Source organism: Anolis carolinensis, chromosome 3, assembly GCF_035594765.1.
Source record: "Anolis carolinensis isolate JA03-04 chromosome 3, rAnoCar3.1.pri, whole genome shotgun sequence".
NCBI classification, from domain to species: Eukaryota; Metazoa; Chordata; class Lepidosauria; order Squamata; family Dactyloidae; genus Anolis; species Anolis carolinensis.
This window is the reverse complement of record NC_085843.1, coordinates 250,949,984-250,962,509: the sequence shown is the minus strand read 5'-3', so window position 1 is coordinate 250,962,509 and position 12,526 is coordinate 250,949,984. Positions and strand designations below refer to the sequence as shown.

At 38.4% G+C, this 12,526-nt stretch overlaps 1 protein-coding gene across 12 annotated transcripts in view; it reads left to right on the top strand.

The window, feature by feature from the left end:
- dock10 (dedicator of cytokinesis 10) overlaps positions 1-12,526 on the top strand; it is a 210,030-nt gene that overhangs the window by 175,403 nt on the left and 22,101 nt on the right. For 10 of the 12 annotated variants that reach the window (XM_062976588.1, XM_062976587.1, XM_062976590.1 and 7 more), the window contains exons 40-47: positions 2,078-2,202; positions 3,799-3,911; positions 6,038-6,175; positions 8,810-8,992; positions 9,415-9,525; positions 11,012-11,227; positions 11,520-11,577; positions 12,029-12,127. In XM_062976588.1, coding sequence (XP_062832658.1) covers positions 2,078-2,202; positions 3,799-3,911; positions 6,038-6,175; positions 8,810-8,992; positions 9,415-9,525; positions 11,012-11,227; positions 11,520-11,577; positions 12,029-12,127 — 1,043 coding nt within the window. The remainder of the gene's footprint in view (positions 1-2,077; positions 2,203-3,798; positions 3,912-6,037; positions 6,176-8,809; positions 8,993-9,414; positions 9,526-11,011; positions 11,228-11,519; positions 11,578-12,028; positions 12,128-12,526) is intronic. The other 2 variants (XM_062976591.1, XM_008106276.3) reach the window with 1 other exon arrangement.

Here is a 12,526-nt window from a genome sequence, read left to right as displayed (position 1 = left end):
GTAGAATGCTGCCAAGGCTGTGAAAGTAGGATCAAAGTGCTGCAATTGTGTAGTCTGAAATTTGTGGAGGAGTTCTACCACCACCCCTCTCTCTCACACACACCCCATTTTTATTTTTTAAACCCTGTGCTTTTCCCCAAAACTGGAAATCTATTATTTCTCCTCCTTTCCATTTTCCTTCTTTTTCCTTCTTTTCCTCCTCTCCCTCCCCCCCCCCCCTTTAACTAAAACGATCTTCTAGCCACCTCTGAGTCTCCCAATTTGTTGTCTAGACTTCTACAGGTAATAATTTATTACATGATTGCCTTAGCTGCATAGCTAAGTAGCATATTTCAACACAACTTATCCAGTTCGGACTTACTAGGCAGCAGCTCCTGTAAGCTATGGGGATCTGTTATGCTGATAACTGAAATACAGTGGACTGATGTTTTCATGCTCATCTTGTGAAATATCTTCACTGTGCCAGTCAGAAGCAGGATTCTTTTCATAATTCCTCCTTGCAATAGATATCACTGATGGGATAAGGCTGAAAATATCAGTCTGCTGCCTCCTGGTGTACAGGAAAACAGACTCCTATTGCTTGCACCTTCTGCTGTACCATATATCAGGATTTAGAGACTTTTAGGGACAATTTCTACCTATTGAATATTGAATATGTTAGGATCTCAAAAATGAATCACTTATGGATGCCTATGCACTCATAAATTCCAACTGTTATTTATTTACTGGAGAATGCTCCCTACTTTCTTTGGTAAGTTGCTGTGTTCTTATGTTACTTCCTCTGCTAGTTAATTTTATGAGTGAAATTAGCTAGAGCAAAATACTAAGAGGCATTACCATTGTTATCTCCCTTCCACTATCATCATTGCTATAAGACCGTGAGAATCATATGACTTCTTTACAGGTAAAAGTTAGGTATGAGAATACGGAAGATGTGTCTTTCTCTCTAGTGTCACTGCAGTTGCCTCACTCTTTCCAATGGATGCCAAGGTCACTTCATCCTTATAAAGCTTATGATAGACAGCCAAGACTATACTGTTTTGTATGGAATTTTAACTTTAAAGGGGCATTTAGTTCAAGGAAATGTGCTAGAGCTCTCTTGCAGAATGTTCTGAGTACTAGAGGACAGATTGCAAGATTCCACAAAATGAAGGCATGGCAGTTAAAGTGGTATCAAATTGCTGTCATTATGTACTACTGATAACACATTGTATTCTGTGCATCTTATAAACATACACATGAAGTGCTTATTTTGGAAAATGTATCCTGCCTTATGACATGTGAATGTTGCATTCTGTTTTTCTTTTGTTTTTTACCTATTTTACACATCTTAGTGAAGTTGAAGCAGGGAAACAATTGCTTATCCTTTCTTGCTTCTGTGTTCCATTATTAGTAAAAAAAAAAAAAGTCATGTTAAATCATATATCATATTAACAATTTGATGCCTCACGTTACGTAATACTGCCTGTGATGCTCACAAGTATAATTGTCTTTATTGAAGCTCACAAGTATAATTGATTTAAAATTGTACCCATAGTCTCTGGCACAAAATGTTCCAGGCATAAACTCCAACACTCCAGTTGTAAATAAACACAAAAGGAATACAGTTGCCTAGCTACCTAGGTTGCATAATATGAGTGAATAAAACATTAATTAAGAGTAGTTGTAAGTGGAATGATGGAGGAATGAAATAGCAGGCAATATCCCATTTGCAAAATTCTGCTGGTTTACTTTAGGCAGGGTTAGGATTCCTCTGCTCATACCTTTCCTAGTGACCTTCTGATCCCACTTAACTTTTTCAGCTTTTCCTTGCTTTGGAATATTCCACAGGGAAAGGTTCTCAACCTATGGTCCCCCAGGTATTTTGGTCTACAACTCCCAGAAATCCCAGCCAGTTTACCAGTTGCTAGGATTTCTGGGAGTTGAAGGCCAAAACATCTGGGGTCCCACAGATTGAGAACCACTGCTATAGGGGGGGGCATTCCCTAAACAAAAGCCAAGATCTTACTGCATGGTGCAATAAGAAACTTGTGGGCATAAGGTAGAACAGTTAATTGAAACACTTTTCATTCTACAGGATACATTCTGCTTCCAGCAGTGAGGTTCACAGGCATCACAGATCTCAAACTTTACCAATCATCCGTGGCAAAAATCCTTTTTCGAATCCAAAACTTCTGCAGATAATAGACAGCACCATTGCAAGTAAGCAGAAAAGAAGACCGTATAGTCAAGTTATCAAAGAACATGTTTTGCTGTCTTATGGAATGTTACTATGGTGTGGCGCTGGAACAAATGGAAGGTTCTGTTAGGTGGGCCAAAGTAGTCTTGGCTCTTAGCTGTCATTTAAAGATGAGGAATGATGGAACCAAGTAGACCTTCTATGGCCATCACAGACAAAGTCTTTGGTTTCTTTCATCCCTCATCTTTCCCTGGCAATGGTTCAATGGATGTATGCATATGAGGAAACTGGCAAGAATAGTAAAATGGCCCCACTGAACATTTTGACAACCTAAGCATTCCACATATAACATATGATTCAAATATAATGTGTGATTATAATGTACACACTGGGATAATGTAGCACTTTTGAGACTGACGGAAAGAAGTTTGTGGCATAAACTTTCATAAACTATGCATATAATCAAGTTGACTCAGTCTAAAAAAGCTTATGCTACAAATGTCTTTCTCTTCTCAAAAGGTGCTACAATATCCCTTTGCATACTAATCCAGGCTGATATGACTACAGTAGTCTCGCTTATCCAATCTTTGCTTATCTTATGCACCTTGGCTGCTTCTGCCTTGGAAGAATAAAAACAAGGCTCTTCCCCTTTCTCAGAGAATTGCAACAAGGCTCCCCTTCCTTCCATCCATCCTTCCTTCCTTCTCTGGCTCCTGCTCCAGACCCCTCATCTCTCCTTGCTGTCTCCTCCCTGGGGACTTTCATTTAGCCCAGGTGAGGCTTTGAGGAAGCGGCCTCCGTGCAGGTAAAGAGCCAACCAAGGGTAGCCAACCAAGGCTACCCGCTGCCCTGGCTGCTCCGCCGGCCTCTCTGGCGCTTTTGATCTTGGTACCCATTCTCGTCTTCTCCCCCTCTCTGCAGCCGGCCTTCTCTCCCCCCTCTCTCTCTCACCAGAAGCAGCAGAAATGTTTCCTTGAGGGAGGGAGGGAGGGAGGGAGGGAGGGGGAGAAAGAGAGAGAGAGAGAGAGAGAGAGAAAGCAAGCAAGCAAGCACTGAAGGCGGGAGACAAGGAAGGGGGGGACGTGTGTGGGAAGAGCCTGGGAGTGATGTTAATATCCCCCGCTCCCTCCCTCCTGCCTTTGCTCGGGCTTTATAGGCTTTTCCTTAATCCGTCCATATTATCTGACATTTTCGCTTATCCGACGTTCTGGTGGCCCATTTATGTTGGATAAGCAAGACTACTCTATGTCTTTATAGTATGCATGTGGTTTATTATGTACAGCGACATTTCAGAAAGGAGGCCTATGGCCGTTGTGTTAACACATGGGCACAGAGCTTAACCAAGACATTTTGCTGCCTGAAGCAAAGCACAAGGCTCTCCCACTCCACCCTCATCCCTTCTACAGAAGTAAACTTACATGGAACTGAATGTTACTAAAACTCTGATAACGGGGATGCATTCTCTATCTCACCTGCAGGGAGTAGGCTGGTTTTGGGTATTGTCTGGAAAATACAACTCGGCCTCACAACCAAAGAGTTAAAATGCAGTAAAAATGCCTGATCTTTTCTAAACATGCTCTGCCTTTGTTAACTTTTCCATGATATTTATGTTGTTGTAGGTGGCTCAAATGAAACAGATATTGTGAGCTACGTAGACACTGAAGCCAACATCGCTACAGAAGTTTGCCTTGCTATTCTTGATCTATTATGTCTTTACACTCAGCATCACCAGGTATAATTTTCATATCACAAAATCATGACATTATGCTTACGGTGCCAATCACAATTTCTATGGTTTATGCCAATCCATAATTTTATCAATGCATGACATATTTATTCATGAATGACATCAAACAATGGAAATGTCATATCTGTGCAGAATCTATGAATCATGCTTTTAAATATCCAGGAATGTACAGGGCTAATATGCTTCACAGAATACATTACAGTGTTTTCTTTTGTAGAAGATTATCTAATACTTTCCCCCATTACCATAGTTCATTCTTGCCTGTCAGATTTACCAAGCCACATATTTTGCTCTTGTCAAGTTTACTATGCAATATGTACAGCAATATAAACATTGTTTGATATGTTTTATTGCTTGTTTTTATATTGTCATGATCGGGCTTGGCCCCATGTAAGCCGCCCCGAGTCCCTTCGGGGAGATGGGGCAGGGTATAAGAATAAAATTATTATTGTTGTTGTTGTTGTTGTTGTTTGTTGTTGTGATAGACATTTGCATGTGGGGCATATACAAATTTTCCTATTTGTTGACTACCTTTATTATTTTTCAATGGAAACACTGGTGAAAAGGCTTGATTTATAACCCACTCACTTTGCACTTAACTACATTTCCTGAAGTGCATGAAATGATGGTTAATAGCGTCCAATGCAGGGGCATGAAACCTGTGGCCCTCCAGAAGTTACTGAACTACATCTTCCATCATTCCTTATCAAGACCATTCCTGATTGTCTGCATGGTCTTGACAGGAATTGGAGTCCAGCAATACCTGAAATGTTGTAAATTTCCCTGCTCTGATCTGCAGAGTCTCTTGAGTGTTTAAGTTACACAATTCTAGAGAAATAGAAAACACAAACAGGCTAGAATGTGTATGTTTACAAAAAGGTGTGTGTATTTAATTTTAAAAGCTGGAGTTCCAAAGAATCTGTACATTCTGAGACATTATTTATTTTGTCTTACACATCCATATTTAGGTTATGATCCATCATCTATGTAGGACACCAAATTTAAATTTGAACTAGTAGATATGCAGGTGGTTTGCAGTGGTTGTTATCAAGGTTCTTATCAACAAATAGCATCAACCCAGGAACAAAAATACTGAAATAAATGACTGAATAAGGAGGCTGAAAGACCATGAGTGTAGTTCTGAGAGAGAAAATATTCAACTGTGGCACATCTGGCTGTGCTCAGAGATACCATTTACCTTATGTTACAATGTATTTCTGACCCCCCCCCCCCCCAAGCTATTTTTAAAATTTCCTTCTAGTTGATGGATCTTTGGAATTCTAGCAATAACAATGGTAGCAGCAGCAGAAACAACAAAATAGAAGCTGTAAATTTAAAACCTATTGTACAAGTGGGAAAGAAGAGTTTTTTCCCCTAAATATTACCTTGCAGGGCAGGGAAAAAAGAGATATAAGCATTTAGTTCATTGTTATGTACATTCAAGTTGTTCTCAACTTATAGCGACCCTAAAGCCTTAGAAGGTATTTGCCTTCTGAGGCTGAGAGTGTGTGAATTGCCCAACGTCAACCAGGAAGTTTTCATGGTCAAGGAGGGTTTTGAACCTTGCTTCCTTACAGTCTTAGCCCATCACCCAAACCACTACACCACATTGACACTTATTTAATTAATTGGCACTTATTTAATTAATGTGTTCATTTACATTTTGTTAATAGTGTAGGAACATGTTTGATACCTTTTCAGATACTTTTAGTTCCATATTTAATACCTTGCTAAGAGGCAACTCTTATGTGGGTCTTTGCTAGTGTTCCTTCGAGATGCCATGGGTGCTTTAATCCTGTAGTTGACCACTGAGATATATGGCTTCCAATGTAGACTGTAAGATAGTGGCATTGTGCTAAGGGCTGTATAGAAAATTTAAGTTTGAAAATAGAGAGAAGGATCATGTAAGTGTCATGGGAGTGCCTTTCTTAATGGGCACCAAGAAAGAAATAGCAGAATTGGGAACATGACAACATGTTAAATAAAGCTAAAAAGAGTGAATTAACAGACAACGGACATGAAAAATAAAGTATATAAAAGAGAAAAAAGAAACAAAAAAAGTTAAGTAATTTAGTTTCAAAAGCTGAAATACTGTATTATTAACTTTTCAGAGGAAATTGCAACAGTCAGATTGTCAGAATACACTGATGAAAAAGGTCTTTGATACCTACCTTCTGTTTGTACAAATCAATCATTCTGCAGCAGCCCTCAAACATGTATTTGCTGCTATGAGGTTGCTTGTGAGTAAGGTAAGTGTCTGTATGATAGATACTCATTGTTGCTGAAACAACCTGGACTAATTTCTGGAAAAATATATAATTAGAGTAAAATTTCAGATTTTTGGGGGTTTTTTTTCCAATTCGAGTCCAATCTATCTTTGTGACTGCATCTCCCCCATGAACTGTCACGGGCTCTGAGAGCTGCCAGGGAGGCCCTCCTCTCGGTTCCACTTCTGTCTCGAGTGTGGTTGGTGGGGACGAGAGAGAAGACCTTCTTGGGGAGGCCCCCCAGCTCTGGAACGCCCTTCCCAGGGAACGTGGGCAAGCTCCCTAACTACAACACTTTTGAAAAGAGCTATAAACTTGGTTTTATCAGTAGGCCTTTGACAACATTTAAGATAGTTGCCAGATTGATTGCCTATTACTTTAGCATCTTATATCTATTTTTAAGGCGAATACAATCGGGATGCTAAAACATTGTTTGGATCTTTTAATCATGGCTATAGCCATATTTTACTGACTCTATTTAATAGAGATTGCTTTTGTTAATTTTATATGTTTGGTTTTATGTAACGTATTATTGATTTTATATGCTGTTTTATTGCATTTTATGTTGTATGGCACCACTGTGTATTTTGAAAGCTGCCCCGAGTCCCTGTGGGAGATGGTGGTGGGTTATAAATAAAGTTTATTATTATTTTATTTATTATTTTGATTTCAGAATTTGATCTTGAAATTTGAGCACTCTGGACAGTCCATTGCCTACACCATCTTTACCAAACTCCATGTATCAAATGCCACCTCTATAGTCAAAATTAAATGCTCTCAGAATTCCAACAAGTGTTTTGCATGTATTGAATCAATTGCATGAGATGTGTAGAAAAGCACTGAAGATCAATTGGAGCTATGTTCAGCCAATACAAGAACAGTAAACACTGCTTGTTACCATATCAGATTCTTCCCAGCAATCAATATTGAAAAACAGATATTATGAAGTATTTTCATCAAATAGCTTTCCCCTCCTCAGTGATCATTCTGTTCCCTGCTGTCCATCCAGTACTCATAGTGATTGTCTAAGAATGTAATTTTAGCATGCCAGTTTTGGCAAGATAATTATGATTTATTATTATGTTTATTTATACCCACTTTCTCTCCATAAAGAGACTCAAATTAGCTTGCATTAAAAGCATTTCAATACAATTTAAAATCTACATCTATCATTAAAACAGAATTAAATATCAATGGTATTTTTAAAAAATCACAGTTAAAATCCATAAAAACATATTCAAAGGTAAAGATGACAGCATAAAGACGGCTGTGCATCTTCCTCAAATGAATTACTCATACAACATGAGACTATAATGCTTTCCCCACCCCAGACGTTTGATATCATAACTCTACTTGTAATACCATATATTCCTATGACCGGTGAAGATACAATAGGCAAAAGCAGTTATACATTACATGTCAGATTGCTAGTCAACTATGGGCTTGTCTACACCAGCCCAAAATCGTGAAGTGGCCCAGGAGTCACAACTGGCTGTGTTAACAATGTCCGGGGACTTCTGGTCCTTACCCATGCTTGTAAACTGAGTTGAATCATTTTATACCTTGCTAAGAAAAGTTGTGGAATGCTTGGTGTTTTGGCAAAACTCAGGAAGAGCCGTTAACTTTGAACAATTGACTAGCTCTGATGCAAACTAGTCCACACAGGCTGGAACTGCCAACCTCTTTGCTCCCTTCTTCTCCCTGGTGAGGTGGGCATGTCTGCTGATGTCAGTACAGGGCTCCCGTGATAGTCAGGGGCTCTTCTGGGGCTCTGTGGCCATCCAATAGCAGTGATGACAACATGGAAAGGAAGCTTTCTCTTCAGATCGTATAAATCTGGTTTCTCTTCAGATCGTATAAATCTTTCGCCTTTTACACTGGAAAGGAAGGTGACAATCAAGTTGGGCCAAATAGGTTTTAGCCCAGTAGACTCCCCATTGCATGTCAGTTATGAAGTGTGTAAACACCTCCATGTCTGGCCAAGAAATCGTTCCAGACTGACCCTGAAATTACTGTCCAGTGTAGACAAGCCCTATAAGAAGAGAAAGTAGGAGTGGAGAAGTATAGATCATCGGATTCATGTCCTTATTGAATGAAATGGAAAGAGGGTAGACTTGTAAACTTATCAAAAGTATAAATAGGGTACTGTTCTGTAAGACAATGTTAATTTAGAAAACTTCTTGCTTCATTTGAACATTTATTTAATGGTGTCTTTTTAATAAATATCATAGATTAGATCTCTCTCTAGTTTTAGGTGAAAGAAATAGGGAAGCTCTGTCTCTAGTCAGACTTTGGATCTCAGAAAGATATTTACAAGTATAATGGTAATGCAATGATTAAGAGACTGGAAGTGTAATATTTTATCTATCTATTTACTGATTTATTGATTTCCCACCTTTTACAGCACCTGGAATTCATTAGTGAGCTCCCATTCAAGTACTAACCAGGTCTGACCTTGTTTAGTTTCCAAGATCAGATGGGATTGAGTGTTTTGGCAGTATTTAGCCTATGTAGAGATGCACAAAGTCCCCGGTTAACTTCCAGCAGTGTTGTATGTTGCCTATCGACAGTCTATAGTGAAGCTGTACTGAGCCTTTCTGTACATTTTTTCTCCAGTTTCCCTCAGCTTTCTTCCAAGGTCAAGCTGACTTGTGTGGCTCATTCTGTTATGAGATTCTTAAGTGCTGCAATCACAGGTCACGGTCAACTCAAACAGAAGCTTCTGCACTGCTTTATTTTTTCATGAGAAAAAACTTTGAATTTAACAAACAGAAGTCAATTGTCAGGTCTCATTTGCAGGTGAGTAAACCTGATGATTTGGTAAGTCAACACTAAATCTAGTAAGTCAACACTATTTCTCTTGTGGTATTACTTGAATTAATTTCTCTACTACATCCAAGACCTACAGATTTTATACAGCTCCCAAGACACTTCTGTTAGTTCGCATCACTTTTCTCCTTAACACTAATCCCAGCCTCCTGTGGCATGCTGCAGTCTTCCCACTCTGCCCAATGGAATTGCTGATTCTACTGAGATCCAATATAGGGTTTTGCTTTCAAAACTTCTAGAAAGCTGCTCATTGCCTCTTTGAACACATATGGGGACCTGGGGCTATTCTCAAAACTATTTGGTGTATTACGTTGGGCTGAACTTCTTGGAAAGAATCATGATTTACCAGCTTGATTTCCCTGTGCTAACATTCCTTTTTTTATCACCTTTAGCTCATCAAAGCTGTAAGTCAACTGATTGCAGATGCAGGAATTGGTGGCTCTCGGTTTCAGCACTCACTAGCAATTACAAATAACTTTGCTAATGGAGACAAGCAAATGAAAGTAAGAATTAATTTTTGATTTTGATGGCTACAGGTGTATGGGTCCTGAGACAACCTTCTAACCTACTATTGTTTCAGTTCTTATTGCAACACACAAGATATTGCAAATAGAAAAAAACATAGAACATGTATTTCATTTTCCATTGTCTCTGACGTGAATTGATCACTAATTTTGACATCTTTCCTAAATGGTGCTGTAGTGTCACTGCAGTCATTGGAGCTATTTCTGATGTAAATCATTTACTCTCTTTCAAATTATCATTTAAGAGAGTGTTAAATTGCCCAGGTTATTGTGGGCGGTAAGAAGAATTGCTTTCAGGTATCCTTCCTTCTGCTTCATCATGTCATGCCTCTCTGATTTATGAAGAATCCAGAGGCAGATACTTTTTGCTCTGCTAGCATCAAATGGAATCCAATCTCTTCATTTTTCAACTTTAAGAACTTTACAAAGGCCTGATCCAAATAAAACTACTGTAATTCATATTATCTATCTACTTATCCGTCTGTCCATCCATCATTTTCACCCAAGACTGGCTTACGGTGTGATAGATTGTAGTTGCAAGTCACACTGTAAGCCAGTCTTGGATGAAAAGTATATATGTATGTATAAATAGGTAAGTAGATAGATATGAATTACAATACTTTCTTTGGATCAGGTCTCTGTCAGATTCTTAAAGTTGAAAATGAAGAACTTGGAAATGTTGCTGAGATTCTATTTGCTGCTAGCAAAGTAAAAAGTCTTACCAGCATATGTCTGTGGGATTTCATGATTTGGGTATTATGTGATACAGTTAATGCTTCCTCAGAACTTGTAGTGCTCATAGTGAGGCAGTCAATGGCTATCTTGACTTGTAGTAGGGGAGGAGCTGAACCAATTGGGCCACCCAGAAAAAAAGAAATAGTGGAAGAAATAAGACAGAACCTATGGGCAAAAAGAGCTTAGATGCCATTCTGTGCAAGCTTAGAAAAGATATAACCACACAAGCAACTGGATACTGTGTGAGTTACTGGTACCTTTGAACCAAGAAGTAACTTTCCCAAGAGCTTAAAAGGGTTAATGGATTTTTACCTCCTTTTCCACACCTTTGAATCTGAATTCTTTTGACTAATTTATATATTCACTTGGAACTGAATATTTCAGAAATGCCTGGGAAATCATACATATCTGTGTTCCTCTGCATGGCTAGCTATGTGTAGCCACCACAACATAGGTGATAAACGTTTTAATGCTGCCAGAACAAGAGGAAATATTATACAAAAATGTAATCTAGTGCAATTCAATAGTTACCTTTAATTATGGCACAGTCCCATTTCAGTAGCAACATTTGACTGTGGGGCACTGGATGAAAAAAATCTGAAGTGGCTGCTATAAATATAGTGGTCGTGTATTTCAGTTGTGCCACCTAATCCAACTTCATGCAATTTAGTATAATAAGAGTGGATTCTCCAAGCTGAAAAATTACTGTGTTGCTTCTCCCCCCTCAAAGAACAGTAACTTCCCAGCAGAAGTGAAAGACTTGACCAAACGCATAAGGACAGTTTTAATGGCTACGGCTCAGATGAAAGAGCATGAGAAGGATCCTGAAATGCTGGTAGATTTACAGTACAGTCTGGCAAATTCATATGCCAGTACACCTGAATTACGGCGGACCTGGCTGGAGAGTATGGCCAAGATTCATGCTAGAAATGGAGATTTATCTGAGGTAACTTCTCTAAACATTGTCAGCATGTGGACCAGAGACATCGTTTTACAAATATTATACTCAGATTTAGTCAATATTCTTAGACTTTTTACTTGAATATCTTGGTAATTTTAACTGGCACTTGCTTCAAATAAATACATCAACATCAATTTGCTGTTTTGCTTAACTTGTCACACTTATTATTCTGTCAAGCAAAATAACCAGATTCCATTTTTGCATTTTGGGGCACTGATGAGAAATATATGTGTTACTTCATATTAAAACTTGTGTATTTTTGTTGTTGTTATTGCAGGCTGCTATGTGCTACATCCATATAGCTGCCCTTATTGCTGAATATCTGAAACGAAAGGGTAAGATACGTATATCCAGATACTATCCACTAATATAGAAAACAGTGAAACATGAGTCCAAATTCCAAATGACCTACATCTATCTGATGAGATTCATGTTCTTTTGTAGTTATCTCTTAAGCTGCTTTCACTCTTCTCAAATGTTTCCTGTGCAAGATATGACAACTAGTAAAAATGTTATTTTCCACAATGTTGCAGAACTTGGAAAGATTTCTTTCTTTTTGGATTTACTTCCTATACTAGATGAGAGATTCTTAGAGTTGTAGTTGTACTCCAAATAAATAAATATGTTCCATGCTCTGCAACCTTGTATGTTGTGTGAACGACAATAATACTCATTTTGGAAAAGAGGGTGGATTTTTGCATCTCATTTCATAGCGTATATCATTAAATATGCATGTATTAACCCATTGAGATAGCAGAATACTAATAACATCTCACACTATCATAGGTTACTGGAAAATGGAAAAGATTTGTACTTCTCGTATGCTCCTGGAAGATGATGAACTCTCTGATAGTAATGTCTTACTAACAACTCACACTGGAGGAAGTGAGTGTTCTAACCACATCTGTTTATGGGATAAACAACAACCTTCAAACCAGCTGCCTGCACAAATTGTAGCGATTTAAGGAAAGAACAGATTCACAAATGATATGTTTTGCTGTTGGGTATCAACTCTGATTCTGTTCTCTCTGGTTCTATTCTTGGTTTTGAAGGCTGGGTCATGTGTTTAAAGTTTTATCATTATGATGATATATGCATTTTTGGTACAAGAATTATCCAAAATAACTCCTCATGTTAATTGAATATTGATGCTAAGTTCAGGAAGGGTATTATACTGCTAAGCATGGCTAACAATGGTGTAATTGTGTGTTCACCTTTGAGAGCATTTTCTACTGTTTGCAGAGGTCACTCCCTCCTGCAAGAGACAGTTCTAAATATGTGGTG